This window comes from Geotrypetes seraphini, chromosome 4 (assembly GCF_902459505.1).
Source record: "Geotrypetes seraphini chromosome 4, aGeoSer1.1, whole genome shotgun sequence".
Classification (NCBI taxonomy): Eukaryota; Metazoa; Chordata; class Amphibia; order Gymnophiona; family Dermophiidae; genus Geotrypetes; species Geotrypetes seraphini.
In genome coordinates, this window is record NC_047087.1 from 9,964,108 (window position 1) to 9,981,751 (window position 17,644).

The 17,644-nt window shown below is 41.0% G+C and overlaps 1 protein-coding gene across 3 annotated transcripts in view; it reads right to left on the minus strand.

The window, feature by feature from the left end:
• Positions 1 to 17,644, minus strand: part of CTU2 (cytosolic thiouridylase subunit 2) — a 60,300-nt gene that overhangs the window by 17,979 nt on the left and 24,677 nt on the right. For 2 of the 3 annotated variants that reach the window (XM_033943018.1, XM_033943019.1), the window contains exons 3-7: positions 11,803 to 11,881; positions 11,654 to 11,713; positions 9,916 to 9,976; positions 9,179 to 9,315; positions 6,797 to 7,098 (exon numbers count right to left, since the gene is read on the minus strand). In XM_033943018.1, coding sequence (XP_033798909.1) covers positions 6,797 to 7,098; positions 9,179 to 9,315; positions 9,916 to 9,976; positions 11,654 to 11,713; positions 11,803 to 11,881 — 639 coding nt within the window. The remainder of the gene's footprint in view (positions 1 to 6,796; positions 7,099 to 9,178; positions 9,316 to 9,915; positions 9,977 to 11,653; positions 11,714 to 11,802; positions 11,882 to 17,644) is intronic. The other variant, XM_033943020.1, reaches the window with a different exon arrangement.

A 17,644-nucleotide genomic window follows, 5' to 3' on the forward strand; every position in this document is an offset into this window, starting at 1 on the left:
GATAGCAATCTTGGTGAGGAAAGATGTGGGGGTCGTCGTTTAGCTCTTTGGGGCCATATCCAGGGGAAGTAAATTACCTTTTATGGCCCTAATTCTTCTAAATCACTTGCAAGAAGAACTGGTGCAGTTTTCCAGAGGCAATACATTTTTAGGAGGGAACTTTAATGCTGTACCGGATCCCAGCGGGAGACAACAGGATGGTGCTCTTTGAGATTAAATGAATCTTTGCTGGGGGATCCTCAGGTTGTGCAAGAGGTCCGTGAAACTATTTCTGCTTATCTTCAAGACAATGAGAAGAGGGTGGTAGGGGATGAAATCTTGTGAAAGCAGCAATTTGGAAGGTATTCATCAAATGGGGAGCTAGAAAGAAAAGGGATACGATGCAACGCTCCTTAGAGTTATGGAAAAGGATATTAGTATTGGAGAGACAACAGAAGGCTTTTCCAGATGCTCGGGTGGCAGAGTTGTTGAGAAAGGTAATATCACATGAAAGACTTCTCAAGAAACTACAAAGCCATGGAATAGAGGGAGATATACTAAGATGGATAGGCAAATGGCTGGAGAACAGAAAGCAGAGAGTGGGCATAAATGAGAAGTTCTCAGACTGGGAGAAAGTGACTAGCGGTGTACCCCAGGGCTCAGTACTTGGGCCCATCTTATTTAATATTTTCATCAATGACCTAGAAGAAGGAACATCCAGTAAGATCTTCAAGTTTGCAGATGACACAAAGTTACGCCGGGCAATCAGATTGCAGAAGGATAGCGAGGAAATCCAGAGTGACTTGTGTCAGTTAGAGAAATGGGCGGAGAAATGGCAGATGAAGTTTAATGTGGAAAAGTGCAAAGTAATGCATTTAGGCAGAAAGAACAAGGAACATGAGTATAGAATGTCAGGTGCAACTCTGGGTAAGAGCGAACAAGAAAAGGACCTGAGTGTACTGATAGATAGGACCCTGAAATTGTCGGCACAATGCGCGGCAGCGGCAAAGAAAGCAAATAGAATGTTAGGCATGATAAAGAAAGGAATCACGAGTAGATCGGAGAAAGTTATAATGCTGCTTTATAGGGCAATGGTCAGACCACACTTTGAATACTGTGTCCAACATTGGTCTCCCAACCTTAAGAAGGATATAAAACTGTTGGAGAGGGTGCAGAGACGAGCAACAAAGCTAATAAAAGGTATGGAGAACTTGGAATACGAGGAACGACATAAGAGACTGGGATTGTTCTCCCTTGAGAAAAGGAGACTGCGAGGGGATATGATCGAGATTTTCAAAATACTGAAAGGAATCGACAAAATAGAGCAGGAAAAAAAATTATTTACAATGTCCAATGTGACACGGACAAGAGGACATGGACTGAAGCTAAGGGGGGATAAGTCCAGGACAAATATCAGGAAGTTCTGCTTCACGCAACGAGTGGTGGACACCTGGAATGCTCTCCCAGAGGAGGTTATTGCGGAATCCACCGTTCTAGGATTTAAAAGCAATCTAGATGCACATCTCCTTACGAGAGGCATAGAGGGATATGGGTGACTAAAATTATAATAATAATAACTTTATTTTTCTATACCGCCATAGTCAAACTGACTTCTAGGCGGTTCACATAGAAAGAAGGCTGGACAATCAGCGAATTACACAATGCAAGAAGAAGGAAGTTACATGATGATTAGGGAAGCATAGGGAAGGAATACATGAGAAAAAGAAGTTACATAATACATTGGGGTTATAAGGGGAAAGAATACCTGAGAGAGGTCATCTGATTAGGCAGGTTCTGATTAGGAAAGGAATTTGTCAAATAGAACGGTTTTTTTTTTTTTTTACATGTTTAAGTTTTTTTTTTTTTTTTTTTTTTAACTTTTTATTTATAGAATTTTCATTCTTTCAATACATGAATCACATATTATAAAATGTATAATAAAATATATATGTATGTACAAATTCATATCATAGATATTCATCCCTTCCCCTATTAATTGTTTTTCCATTTTTCTTTCATATTAATATCTATATTTCCCACCCTAACCCTATATTACTATTATCAATGTGTTAAGATATCTGATCTCTAGAATAATTAGTCAATGGATCCCATATTTTCTTAAAATTTTTAATATTTCCTTGTTGTAAAGCCAAAATTTTCTCCATTTTGTAAATGTGACATACCGAGTTCCACCAGAATGTATAATTTAGTTTGGTATAATCCTTCCAATTTTGTGTGATTTGCTGCATGGCAACTCCTGTCAATATTAAAAGTAATTTATTATTATTTGCTGATATTGGACTCTGTGTTCTCATTGCAGTACCGAATAATATGGTATCATATGAGAGTCCTACGTGATTTTCTAGTAATATATTTATTTGGGGCCAAATTAAATTCCAAAAAGCTTTTATACAGGGACAAAAAAAAATTAAATGATCCAATGTCCCTACTTCTATTTTACAATGCCAACATCTATTAGATCTAGTATTATCTATTTTTTGCAAGCGCGTCGGGGTCCATAACACTCTATGTAATAAAAATAACCATGTTTGACTCATAGATGCTGACTTTGTTAATCTTAATCTCCAGGACCAGAATTTTGGCCATTGAGATGCAGAAATTGTCTGTCCAATCTCAATGCTCCAAATATCCCTAAGTCCAGTTTTCTTTTTTTTATTTAGAAATCCATTTATTAATTTATACCATTTTGCGGCTTGGTGACCCAAGAAATCCGTCTGGAAACATAAAACTTGCAAACTATATTGAGTATTGAGAATTTTCCATTCAGGGAACCCTACCTGAATGGCTTGCTTCAATTGCATCCATTTAAAAAATTGTGTTTTATTTAGTCTAAATTTATTTTGCAATTGTGAAAAACTAAGCAAGGAACCTTCTGATATGACGTCATTTAATGTTCTTATTCCTGCAGTTATCCATTGTTTCCAGACGATTTTAAATCCGCCAATTCTGATCCTGGAGTTTACCCATATTGATTGATTTAGGGATTTAGCAATTGGTTCTGGTGTCAGATTATTTATGTATCTTAATGTTTTCCAAGTATCTAATAAGATTCTGTGTTCTTTGTATCTTATAGGCATTGATATAGAAATTAAGTGTTCTGGATTTAAAGGGAACAGGAGCCGCCATTCTAAATACAGCCAATCTGGTACATTTTCTAAGAGATCTGGGAGGATCCAATACATACCCTGTCTTAAAATATAGGCTTGATGATACCTATAAAAATTTGGAAAATTTACCCCCCCTTCCATAATTGGTCTTTGTAATGATACTAAAGCAATTCTTGGTCTTTTCCCACACCAAACAAATTTTGTAAGAATATTGTTAAGTTTTTTATAAAATGACCCCTGAAAAAATATTGGAATCATACTCATTTGGTAACAAACCACAGGCAATATCATCATTTTAATTGTTTGAATTCTTCCCCACCAAGAAAGATGTAATGGATTCCATTGCTCACACATTTCTGTTATTTTTTTCAATAAAAGTTTTTCATTCTCTTTGACTGTGTCTTCAATTGTATTTTTGATCATAATTCCTAAGTATTTTATTCCATCCTCTTTCCAAATAAATGAATATGGATCAAATAATCCTTTGGTACAATGAACATTAATTGGGAGGATTTCAGATTTATTCCAATTAATTTTATATCCAGAAAATGTACCGTATTTTTCTATTAAATTAAGCATACATGGAATAGTATTTTCCGGTTCTCTTAAATATAATAATATATCATCTGCATATGCAGATAATTTAAATTCAAAACTGGTAAATGAGATTCCCTTTATTTCCCTAGTTTTTTTTATTGCAATTAATAAAGGTTCTAGGACAACATCAAAAAGTAATGGAGACAAAGGGCATCCTTGTCTAACTCCCCTATGCAAGTTGAATTTAGTTGATAAATTATTGTTAATATATAATCTTGCTCCAGGAGAGCTATACAATGTCTGAATCATTTTAATAAAACCGGATCCTATACCAAACCAATGTAAAGCTTGATATATAAAATTCCATTCCACTCTATCAAAAGCTTTTTCTGCATCTAAAGAAATTAAAAAAACTGGATCATTTATATTTTTTGCTAAATTTAATGAGTGGAATGCAAGTCTAGTATTGTCTGATGAATGTCTTTTAGCAATAAATCCTGTTTGATGTACATCAATAATGAAAGGAAGAGCTTTTGCCAATCTTAATGCTAATACTTTAGCCATTAATTTATTATCCACATTTAATAATGAAATAGGCCTGTAATTTGAAACCAGAGTAGGATCTTTGTTTGGTTTTGGTAAGACTATAATTATCGATTCTGCCATAGTACCAGATATATTTTCATTCTTTATTTGATATTGAAACAAATTTAACAGATATGGTAATATGATATTTTGGAATGATTTATAAAATTCAACAGTATAACCATCTCCACCTGGAGCGGATCCAACTCTAAGAGACTTCAATGCTGTTTCTATTTCTTTTAAAGATATAGGTTCTTCTAAACTTCCTTTTATATGATCCAGAATATTCGGTCCAATAAAAGAATTTAAGAAAGTTAATCCGTCTTGTTCTTTATTTTTATAAGAATTAGAAGTGTATAATTCCTTGTAAAAATCAAGAAATTGTGTTATAATATCTTTTGTGTTGGTATGTGTGTTACCTTGTATATCTTTAATTGCAATAATCTTAGATTTTCTTTTCTTTGCTTTAAGAAAATTTGCTAATAATTTTCCTGCTTTATTTGAATTGCCATAATATTGTACTTGTTTATTGAAAATATCTTTCCTCACAATTTGAGAAGAAATCTCATTATATTTAACTTTTACTTTTAACAACTCTTGTAATGTATTGTTTTCCCATTTTGTAATTAATTTATTTTCTAAAATTTTTATTTGTTTTTCCATATCTTCATATTGTTTTTTAAGTTGTTTTTTAATAAAAGCTGAATATGAAATTATATTTCCTCTCATTGTTGCTTTAAAAGCATCCCATAAAATTTCTATATTAATGTCATCAGAAGTATTAAATTGAAAGAATTCTTGCATTTTTGCTTTAAGATCTTCTAAGAATTTAAGTTTTTTATTGATTTTTTTCATTTAACAACAAGTGTCATAAATTTTCATACAATTATCTTAATAATACACTTGATAGAACGGTTTTAATTGATTTTCGGAATGTGTTGTAGGTCTGTCTGGCTTATTTATGTGGTTTCCTAGCCAGGACTGCTGCCTGTTTGCTTGGAACATGAAGGTTCTGTCTAGGAAGGATTTGTATTTGCAGCCTATGATCTTTGGGTATGCGAAGATGTTTTTGTTTCTGGTTGTACGTGTGGGGTTGTGCAGAGTGAAGTGTGTTTGCAGGTAGGAAGGTGCTAGGCCCCAGACTTGTTTGTAATAGATACATGCAAATTTGAACAGTATTTGCGCCTCCCCTGGTAGCCAGTGCAATTTTTTGTAGTAGGGGCTGATGTGATCTTTTTTTCTCAGTCCGAAGATCAAGCAAACTGCAGTGTTTTGCACTAATCTTAATTTTTGTACTGTTTTTTTGGGGATACCCAGGTAGGCGATGTTGCAGTAATTTAGGGTAGATAGGATCAGCAATTGCACCAGTAGTCTAAAGGATGTTGTGTCAAAGTATTTTTTTGATAGTTCTTAGCTTCCACATCGTGTAAAAGCATTTTTTCACCAGTAGGTTTGTGTGGTCAGCCTTGGTTAGGTGAGTATGTAGAGTGATACCCAGTATTTTTATGGTTTTGGAGATTGGGTATTCATGGTCATTTATTTTTAGCAATGTTTTTGTTATTTTGTCATTGGGGCTTGCCAAAAAGATTTTTGTTTTCTCTGTGTTCAGTTTTAGTTTGAAGCTAGTGGTCCATTTTTCGATTTCTATCATTGTATGTGAGAGTTTATCTATAGTTTCATTTGTGATGTCAGTTATGGGGATTAGGATGGTTATATCGTCTGCGTAAATGTAGTGCTTTAGGTTTAATTTTTTTAGTAGGTGACCTAAGGATGCGAGGTAGATGTTGAATAATGTGGGTGATAGAGGGGAGCCTTGGGGCACCCCTGATGGGTTTTTCCATGAGTTGGAGTAATTTCCATTGCTGGTTACTCGGTAGGATCTGTTTGTTAGGAATTCTTGGAACCATTTCATTACCTTTCCCGCGATTCCTATTGGGTCAAGGCACAGTAGCAAGATTTTTTTTTTTTTTTAATCCTTTATTCCTTTTTAATCATTCAACAAGTGTACAAGAAAAGTGTACTGGGCATGATTTTGTGGTCTACTAGGTCGAACGCACTGCTAAGGTCTAGTTGCAGAATCAGTATGCTTTTGCCTTTGCTGAAAAGATCATAGAGGTGGTTTAGTATGGAAGCTATGACAGTTTCTGTACTGTATCCTTTCCTGAAGCCTGATTGGTGTTCACTAAGAGTGTTAAATTTGTCTAGGTAGTTTGTTAGTTGTAGGTTGACCAATCCTTCCTGTAGTTTTGTGAAAAGGGGAATGCTTGCTATGGGTCTGTAATTGGATGTAAGTGCTGTTGAGGCTTTTTGATTTTGGGGGATAGGAGTAATCAGTATGTGTCCCATATCCTTCTTTAAGGTTCTTTAAGGTATACACCTGGCTGGGCCTCCATGTGTGCAGATCGCCGGACTTGATGGACCAAAAGTCTGATCCGGAGATGGCAATTCTTATGTCCTTATTGTCAAGACACCCCCTCAAATAATTCATTTTCAGTTAATCATCACTCTTTCACTGCAGGAGAGAAAATAAAACAAGCTGTCTTCAAACAGCTGGGTCTCACACTCACCGCAAGGTGTGAAGCAGCTCCTCTTTAGCTGTTAAGGATCGCACAGAGTCAAATAGCTGCTTCAGAGCCTGGGTGCTCTGGGCTGAGGGAAGACAAAATGTCCCTGTGGAAGCTGCAGGCTCTGGCTCTTCGATGCTGAGCTCGGCTAGCTTGGTCTGGACACAGGTCCTGCTTCCGCTCTCTGCGTTCTCCACACCAGTATGATGGCCCAGAAACCCATCTACTGCTGCCTTGTAGTCGTCAGCCATATCAGGGATGTCTTTGGAAACCCACTGCACAACGGAACTGGGCAAGTTAAATACCTGTTCCCCCCCACCCCCAATAAAATAAATAAATAAAAAAGGTCTCGTTAAAATTTCACAGAAGTCAGAGTGGACATTTAACAATCACATAATTCACCTTCCCCACTCATGAACATGTCCTGTGGGGAGTGATGCCTTCTACCATAGGCAAATAATGGCACAAATTGTTTATAAAAAGTTCAGTGTGGTCCTACCCACAGCTAGGTCTTGGGTCTTTAAACAAACCTAAGATCCCACTGACTGCAGGAGAGTGATAAATGGAACTAAAACATAAAGCAAAACTGATTACCTGTAACGCGGGGGAATGCAACCACACTTAATGAAGTCCTTAGACTGATCCTGTGTGCAATGGCTCTCCCCCAGCTAGAGGCAGCTTTTGGCTTACTGGGCATGTGCAGGGACTGCTGCCTTCCGTGGCTCCTCCCCTTGCCACGTCAGTTTTGTCTCTAGCTAGACTATAGATTTATTTATGTATATGAGCAGGGAGGGAGGGAGGGCATGTGTGGCTGCGTGCCCCTGCTGTCTATGGAGAACCCACATTATAGGTAAGGAACTTCACTTTCTCCAGAGACAAGCAGTGGAGATACAGACAATGTATATGGGTGGTGGTGAGTATTATGGTGGACTGTCCAAATTGAATGTCCTGTGCTGTGCTCTCGTCTAAATAGCAATGCCTAGTGAAAGTACGCACTAAGGATTAGGTTGCAGCTTTGCAGATGTCCTGAAAAGGCCCTGAGTGGAGGCTGTCACATGCAATCTGTGTGAAGTTTAAGTTTGGATGTTTTTGCCCCTAAATATATAATTGACCTTTTCTCCTTCTCAACCAATAGACATAAGAGAAGCTCACACTTGAAGTTTGTTTCTCCACTGGTTAGAGGATGTAAATTTAAAAGACATCATCAACATCTTTTCTCATATCAGGCAGCATTATGGGATAAAGAGCTGGAACAATTACTTATGCATGCTAATAACTATGTGGAATTTAGGAGACACCTCAAAACATATCTGTTCCTGAAGAACTTAGGTAGCTGATCTGCACAATCTCTCCCACAACAACTGATCTCTAGAACTGTTAGTCACTAATTTCCAACTTTGTTAGTTCTACTCAATTTATAGCATTTTTAATCCTTGTAAACCGCATAGAACTTCACAGCCACAACGAATGTTCACCACAAAGGCTATGCTGTGTTTGACTTAGAAAGTAAGAAAATGTTGATAAAGTATTACATTAAGATGATGATTACAGTCAGCATCTATGAGTCAAACATGGTTGTTTTTATTACATAGAGTTTTATGGACCCCTACGAGATTACAAAAAATAGATAGTAGTAAATCTAATAGATGCTGGCATTGTAAGATAGAAGTGGGAACATTGGATCATTTACTTTTCTTTTGTCCCTGTATTAATTCCTTTTGGAAATTAATTTGGCCCCAAATTAATAATTTATTAGAAAATCATGTTGGACTCTCATATGATACAATATTATTTGGAACAGCAATGAGAAAACAGAGTCCGATATCAGCTAACAATAATAAACTTTTATTAATATTAACAGGGGTCGCCATTCAGCAAATTACTCAGAACTGGAAAGATTACACTAAATTAAATTACACTTTCTGGTGGAATTCAATTTGTAATATATATAAAATGGAAAAAGTATTGGCATTACAACAAGGATATATTCAAAAATTCAATAAAATATGGGGACCATTGACTAATTTTTCTACGGATCAGATATCATAACACATGTATAGAGCATATAGGGGGGGTAGGGAGGGAAAACTTTTGAAATATTATTCTGTTATATAATTCTGATAAAGAGATATTTTAATTTACAATGTAAGAACATTTATTAATAATTTCAAGTGTCTATTATAATTGAATGTAATACATGTATTTCACTTGATGTAAGAATTTAAAAAATAAAAATTTATATACAAAAAAAAAAGATGATGATTACAATATCATTACCCAGTCTAATACAGTATTCTTACCTTAATCTAACATAGGCCGACTTACATCCCGATCAACTTACAACCTGTCAGTGGGAACCAATTGCGGTCGTAAAACGACGAGTACCTGTATTACTGCTCTGTATCTCCCTACCTCCTCTAAGGCTATAATCTGATAGGGGAACCCAGACATCTTCAGTACTGACTCCATCTCTGCCACCATCTTCTCTCTCTCCTTCAGGCTTTGTCTACGGACAGCTCCTTCTGCACAAGAAGAAATTCACACAAAGTAAAGGTACATACCATACCACATCTAATCAGAGTCCCACGAGAAAATGAAAAAACAAGTCAGCTAGGTCACAGTAGGCCAACAGCACTATCTTACTACTGCGCTAAACAGAAGCTCAATTGTACAGTATTAGACAGATGGCTAAGAACAAACTATGAACCTTCTCTTAGGCTTCTGCAGTTGGCATCATGATTGTTGCTGTTTTCTGGGTCTTGCCACATCTAGGTAGGTGGAACCGACATTTCAGCCATCATGCTGTGGCTTTCTTCAGGGTATGCAGCATACTCAAGTCACATCACGATGGCTGAAACATCAGTTCTACCTACCCAGACGTGGCAAAAATCAAAGTACATGCCCATCTCTGTACATCTAAGAATAATCCAAAGACACAGAAGGTCCTATGCTTTCCTTGGGGTCAGCAATTAACTCTTCTAGTATATAAGTGGAGTTAAGGTTCTGAGTGAAATATTTTATGGAGATCAACGCAACAGAAGCAGTGAGGAGGCGGCAACACCGACCAGCACGTGATACGTTCAACATCAAGACATCACTTGCAATTCATTTTGCAGCCTTACCATCAATATGAACAAGGCCTGGCACAAAGCGCAGCTTCTTAGGAGCGTCCCGACTCAAACCCTGAGAAAGAAAACAGAAAAACATTTAACCAGTATGAAATGTTTTAACTATCGTTCGATTCTAAACAGGCTGATGATCTCTGCAGCGCAGGTTACTGGCTGGTTCTCCTACAGTCTGTGGTAAGCTGATGTGCCTCATGTTACTGGCTTTTTATTTATTGCTGTTTCAAATACATGGGCCATTCATACAACAGAATATAGAAAAAGCATAGGGAGATTTTGTAAAATGTTTCCCATCAGCATCTGGACGTCAAGATTCCATTACAGAATACAAGTTTAAGTTGGCAATGACACTGAAAATTAGGCCAATAGTAAAAATAGGGATGGACAGATGCCTCCACTCGCGATTGTAAGGTTTCAGAGCAATGTTTATTCCTGCACATGTATAACAAGAAAATAGACTCTACAGTACACGGCAGTGTTTCTGCACTTAGGGCCTTCTTCAGGAATTTGGTATTACAATGCTGCAGCCCAAAATGTAAGAACTGATCATCTCTCTCAGGAAGCTCTCTTTGTAATGCTATGAAATCTTAAGAACCCAAGTGGAGTCCCTTTATCCATCCCTACTTTTCCTACTGGACCATCTTTAACCTGGGACTGATTACTGAAACTTTGCTTGGCATAACTGTTGGAGCCTATGTCTGCCCTGAAGTTCACATAGCTTATAGCATTCTATAAGTTACACATATACCTCAGAGACACGCCTATGACACACCCACATGTGTAACCCCCCTCAAACTTGCATGTGCAGGTCTATTAAAAAAAACACGCTAAGTGCTATTTTACAGTATACACCTCCCCCTCCCTGTTCGCAGTTTCGATTATCTGTGATTTTTTTTTTTTTTTTGGGGGGGAGAAGCATAGTTTAGGGCCTTCCCGCCTCCCTACAGGACTTAAAATGTCTAGTAGCACTATAGATTACTCCTTACCTGGTGGTCTAGCGGGCTTTCAGGGCAGGAGCAATCTTCCTACGCTCCTGCCCTGTGTAGATCGCCAATAGGAAATGGCTGCCCTGAGCTCCCGTCAGACTACGGGAACTCAGGGCAGTCATTTCCTATTGGCGATCTGCACGGGGCAGGAGCGTAGGAAGTTCGCTCCCGCACAGAGTGACTGTCAGGACCTCAGACCTCTTTATTGCAACTGTCCTCGTCTCCGTTCTTCCCTAACTACCCTAACTACCATAGTTGAAAGTTAATTACGGCAGCCTGCAGAGCGAACGTAGCAGGCTGCCGTCAGCCTCTATAGCACGTTCTCTCTACCGCGGTCCCACCCCTCCTCCAATATCAGGGGCTGAACCGCGGCAGAGGGAATGTGTTAAAGAGGCCGACTGCAGCCTGTTACGTTCGCTCTGCAGGCTGCCGTAATTAACTTTCAACTGTGGTAGGCCCAGACGGAAGAACAGAGGACGCCGAGGGGGAGACATGTCATCTGAGCAAGACAGCCGGGCACTCACCTAAATTAGCTGGGCAGAGCGCCCGGCTAAAAGATGCTAGGGAGAACACTTGCTCAGCGATTTACTGGCATTGCCTTTGCAATTGACCGGTAGATCGCAATCAACATTTTGGGCACCCCTGTTGTAAAGTATGGTGCGGAATATAAGAAACCTTTGTATGCAATGTAATATGAAAGGCCTGACAACTGTACAAAAAGCACTCCATTTAAATACTGAATACAGAACCTCTTGAACTTGCTGGAACATAGAACTAGATGCAGGACCCCCAGATAACGCTAGAAGAACCTATGACAAGAGGAAAGGACAAGTGTCAGTTCTGACTGCGCCTGGCACATGCGTTTTTCATAGCAGAGGAAAGTGGGGCAGCAGAGTACCTTCTCTCCTGGGTAGATAAGGCGTTTTTTCCCTAACATAGCCCGGAACTTATGAACAAAATATTCTTTAAAGCAATCCCTGAAAAAGAAGAGAAAAAATAATTATGGCTATCACATTATACAGATTGATTTCATCAGGTCCAAGTACGTGATCTTCACCCTTCTAAAGAGCTTAGAACAGTGGTTCCCAACCCTGTCCTGGAGGTCCACCAGGCCAATCGGGTTTTCGGAATAGCCCTAATGAATATGCATGGAGCAGATTTGCATGTCTGTCACTTCCATTATATGCAAATCTCTCTCATGCATATTCATTAGGGCTAGCCCGAAAACCCGATTGGCCTGGTGGTCCTCCAGGACAGGATTGGAAACCACTGGCTTAGAAGACAGAATGAAGACTAGTATTCGGTGAGAGGCTACAGCATAAAATAGATGGGCTCAATATTCAGTTGGTGGTGACTGGCATTTTGCTGACTGTTGCTGGCATTAGGCCTGTAAATTCAATGCTGGGCCACATCCAGACACCAACCCTGGATTTCCAGAGCTGGCTAAAGCACAAACACTGAACTGACCTTTAAGCAGGCCCAACACCCAGCTCCATCTCCAGGGACAACTGACCGGCTCCCCCCAAAGAAGCGCAGAGTAATAGTCATCGGGGATTCCATGCTGAGGGGCACCGAGGGACCAATTTGCAGACCGGATATGCAATCTAGGGAGGTCTGCTGTCTGCCTGGAGCCAGGATACGAGATGTCACCGCCAGTCTGGATAGACTACTCACGCCCCGAGACCACTTTCCTATGCTTCTTGTCCACATAGGAACCAACGACACTGCCAGGAACACACCGGAGACCATCACCAGAGACTTTGGAGCACTGGGTGAGAGGCTGAAGCAGACAGGAGCGCAGGTGGTTTTCTCATCGATCCTCCCAGTTAGAGGCAAGGGAAGAGCAAGAGATGAACGTATCCTGAGAACGAACGAGTGGCTACAGGGATGGTGCCGGGATATGAACTTCGGATTCCTAAACCATGGGGAAGCGCTACAAGGACTTCAGGGACCAGACAGTCTCCATCTGACCAGTAGGGGTAAGAACGTCTTCGGACACCGACTAGCCCGCCTGCTTCACAAGGCTTTAAACTAGGTAAGTCGGGGGAGGGTACCCATTCACATATTAGTGCAGAAAGGAATTATCCTGATGAGATGAGTCGAAACTCCGCTTCCATGTCCAAGGTAAGTACCCACATTGCGAACAGTTCTTTGGGAGTCACACCGACTCGGGTAGGATACGCCTCACAGGGACTTAGCAAACACAAGATATGGAGGGCCATGTATGTCAATGCACACAGTTTAGGTAACAAAATTCTAGAATTGGAGGCTGAAATAAGGAATGCCGACCTAGATGTGGTGGCAATATCTGAAACTTGGTTCACAGACTCACATGGGTGGGATATGGCTATACCAGGCTACAATCTACTTCGTCAGGACAGAGAGGGCAGGTTAGGAGGGGGGGTAGCTCTATACATTAAAGAGGACATCAAAACCACCAGGATCACAGATGTCAAGTACACCGGGGAGTCCCTCTGGGTAAACCTGGCAAGAGGCAGAGAAAAATGCCTGTATCTAGGTGTGGTTTACAGACCCCCAAGACAACTGGAAGACATGGACGCAGAATTAATTGAAGACATAGAGAATATCACTCTACGAGGAGAAGCTGTACTGCTAGGGGACTTCAATATGCCTGATGCAGACTGGAACTCATTTTCAGCGACAACCAGCGGTAGCAGGAGGCTCTTAACCTCCATAAGGGGAGCACATCTCAAACAAATGGTAACGGAGCCCACTAGGGCCCAGGCGATCCTCGACCTGGTACTCACCAACGGGGAAAGCGTTTCAGAGGTCTCAGTAGGAGATACGCTAGCCTCCAGCGATCACAATATAGTATGGTTCAACCTTAGGAAAGGCTTCCCTAGATCAAACACGAAAACAAAGGTACTCAATTTCCGGGGCACAGACTTCGCACGCATGGGAGATTTCGTCCATCAGACGCTGCAGGACCAAGCGGAGACCGATGATGTAGAAGCTAAGTGGTTAACACTGAAATCAACCATACATGAAGCAACTAGCCGCTTCATAAAATCAGTAAATAAACGACAAAGAAACAATAAACCCCAATGGTTCACCGCGGAGATCTCGCACCTCATTAAGGAGAAGAAAAAAGCATTTCTCTCCTACAAGCGCACGGAGAAAAGAGAGGCAAAAGTAGAATATAGGACCAGGTCTACAGCGGTCAAAATGGCAGTTAGGGAGGCAAAACTTCGAGTGGAAGAAATTCTGGTAAAAAACATTAAAAAGGGGGACAAATCCTTCTTCAGGTATATTAGTGACAGAAAAAGGAACACAGGCGGGATAGTACGCCTTAGAAGACCGGACGGAAATTACGTTGAAGCAGATTCCGATAAAGCCGAACTACTGAATGAATACTTCTGCTCAGTCTTCACCTGTGAGGCACCGGGACACGGTCCCCAGTTGAAGGCAACACAAAGCACAGAAGACCCGTTTCAGAATTTTGAGTTCACACCAGGTGAAGTTTACAGTGAACTGGCAAGACTCAAGGTGAACAAAGCCATGGGACCAGACAATTTGCACCCAAGAATGCTCAGAGAATTGAGCGATGTCCTGGCGAAACCGTTGGCTGAGCTATTCAATCTCTCCCTAAGTAAGGGGAAAGTTCCCCTGGACTGGAAATTAGCTAATGTCGTTCCTCTGCATAAAAAGGGTTGCAGGGCAGAGGCTGCGAATTATAGACCGGTGAGTCTCACATCAATAGTGTGCAAACTCATGGAAACACTAATTAAAAGCAAATTGGACACGATCTTGAATGAAGGGAATCTTCGGGATCCCAGTCAGCATGGATTCACCAAGGGTAGGTCCTGCCAATCCAATCTCATCAGCTTCTTTGACTGGGTAACAAGAAAGTTGGACTTGGGAGAGTCTTTGGACGTCGTGTACCTGGACTTCAGGAAAGCTTTTGACAGTGTCCCACACCGCAGGCTGCTAAGCAAGATGGAATCGATGGGGTTAGGAGAGACACTAACTGCATGGGTCAATGATTGGCTGAGTGGCAGACTTCAGAGGGTGGTGGTTAATGGTACCCTCTCTAAAACATCGGAGGTGACCAGTGGAGTGCCGCAGGGCTCGGTCCTGGGTCCACTCCTTTTCAACATATTCATAGGGGATCTGACTCAAGGGCTTCAAGGTAAAATAACACTATTCGCCGATGACGCCAAACTATGTAATATAGTAAGTGAATGCAGTTTACAGAATTATATGGCGCAGGACCTGCTTACATTGGAAAGTTGGTCCTCAACCTGGCAACTAGGCTTCAATGCTAAGAAATGTAAGGTCATGCACCTCGGAAGCGGAAATCCATGCAGGACGTACTTCTTGAACGGAGAAACTTTAACTAGGACTTCAGCAGAACGAGATTTAGGAATAATCATCAGTGCAGACATGAAAACTGCCAATCAAGTGGAGAAGGCTTCATCTAAGGCAAGGCAGATATTGGGTTGTATCAATAGAAGTTTCGTCAGCCGAAAGCCTGAAGTCATAATGCCGTTGTACAGGGCCATGGTGAGACCTCATCTGGAGTACTGTGTGCAATTCTGGAGGCCACATTACAGTAAAGATGTGCGCAGAATTGAATCAGTTCAACGGACGGCCACCAGGATGATCTCGGGGCTCAAGGGTCTCTCGTACGAAGAGAGACTGAACAAATTGCAGCTCTACACTCTTGAGGAACGTAGGAAGAGGGGAGACATGATCGAAACATTTAAGTACCTCACGGGACGTGTCGAAGTGGAAGATGATATTTTCTTTCTCAGGGGACCCTCGGCCACAAGAGGGCACCCGCTCAAACTCAGGGGCGGAAAATTTCATGGCGACACCAGAAAGTATTTCTTCACAGAGAGAGTGGTTGATCATTGGAACAAGCTTCCAGTGCAGGTGATCGAGGCAGACAGCGTGCCAGACTTTAAGAATAAATGGGATACCCATGTGGGATCCCTACGAGGGTCAAGATAAGGAAATTGGGTCATTAGGGCATAGACAGGGGGTGGGTAAGCAGAGTGGGCAGACTTGATGGGCTGTAGCCCTTTTCTACCGTCATCTTCTATGTTTCTATGTTTCTATTTAAGTGGCTACCCTGGCCAGCTAAGTGCTGACTCCTCCCTGGATTGCCCCCAAACATCCAGTTTTCAGTTTGGCTCCAACCAGTTATTTTCACCAGCACTAGCCAGTTAACCGGCACTGAAAATTAGCAGTTAGCCCCGACCAGGTGAATTAACCTGCCAGGAGCCATTTTTGGCTGTTAAATCACTATATTTTTATGTGGATTTTCAGTCCATTTCTCAGCAGAAGTTGAACTGCTGAATACTTAGGGTTTAAACTTAAAGAATAAACCCAGGAAGAGGAGTGCAGAAAGGACTACAGGGTGAAACTGAAAGAAGCCAAGAGAGAGATACGTTTGGCGAAAGCACAGGCGGAAGAACAAATGGCTAAAAATGTAAAAAAGGGAGCTAAAAATTTTTTCAGATATATTAGTGAAAGGAGGAAGATAAAAGTGGAATTGCTAGGCTAAAAGATGCTGGGAACAAATATGTGGAGAGTGATGAGGAGAAAGCAAATGTGCTAAACAAATACTTCTGTTCTGTGTTCACAGAAGAAAATCCTGGAGAAGGACCGAGATTGTCTGGCAAAGTTACACGAGAAAATGGAGTAGATTCTGCGCCGTTCACGGAGGAGGGTGTTTATGAGCAACTTGAAAAACTGAAGGTGGACAAAGCGATGGGACCAGACAGGATCCATCCCAGGATACTAAGGGAGATCAGAGAGGTTCTGGCGAGTCCTATTAAAGACTTCTTCAAAAAATCTCTGGAGATGGGAGTGATTCCTGGGGATTGGAGGAGAGCGGATGTGGTCCCTATTCATAAAAGTGGTCACAGGGATGAAGCAGGAAACTACAGGCCGGTGAGCCTCACTTCAGTTGTTGGAAAAATAATGGAAGCTTTGCTGAAAGAAAGGATAGTGTACTTCCTTGAATCTAATGGGTTACAGGATCCGAGGCAACATGGCTTTACAAAAGGTAAATCGTGCCAAACGAACCTGATTGAATTTTTTGATTGGGTGACCAGAGAGCTGGATCGAGGACATATGCTAGATGTAATTTACTTGGATTTCAGCAAAGCCTTTGATACAGTTCCTCATAGGAGGCTGTTGAACAAACTTGAAGGGCTGAAGTTAGGACCCAAAGTGGTGAACTGGGTCAGAAACTGGCTGTCGGACAGACGCCAGAGGGTGGTGGTTAATGGAAGTCGCTCGAAGGAAGGAAAGGTGACTAGTGGAGTCCCTCAGGGTTCGGTGCTGGGGCCAATCCTGTTCAATATGTATGTGAGTGACATTGCTGAAGGGTTAGAAGGAAAAGTGTGCCTTTTTGCAGATGATACCAAGATTTGTAACAGAGTAGACACCGAAGAGGGAGTGGCAAATATGAAAAAGGATCTGAAAAAGTTAGAGGAATGGTCTAATGCCTGGCAACTAAAATTCAATGCAAAGAAATGCAGAGTAATGCATTTGGGGATTAATAATAGGAAGGAACTGCTGGGAGGAGAGAAGCTGATATGCATGGACGGGGAGAGGGACCTTGGGGTGATAGTGTCAGAAGATCTAAAGGCGAAAAAACAGTGTGACAAGGCAGTGGCTGCTGCCAGAAGGATGCTGGGCTGTATAAAGAGAGGCGTAGTCAGTAGAAGGAAGAAGGTGTTGATGCCCCTGTACAGGTCATTGGTAAG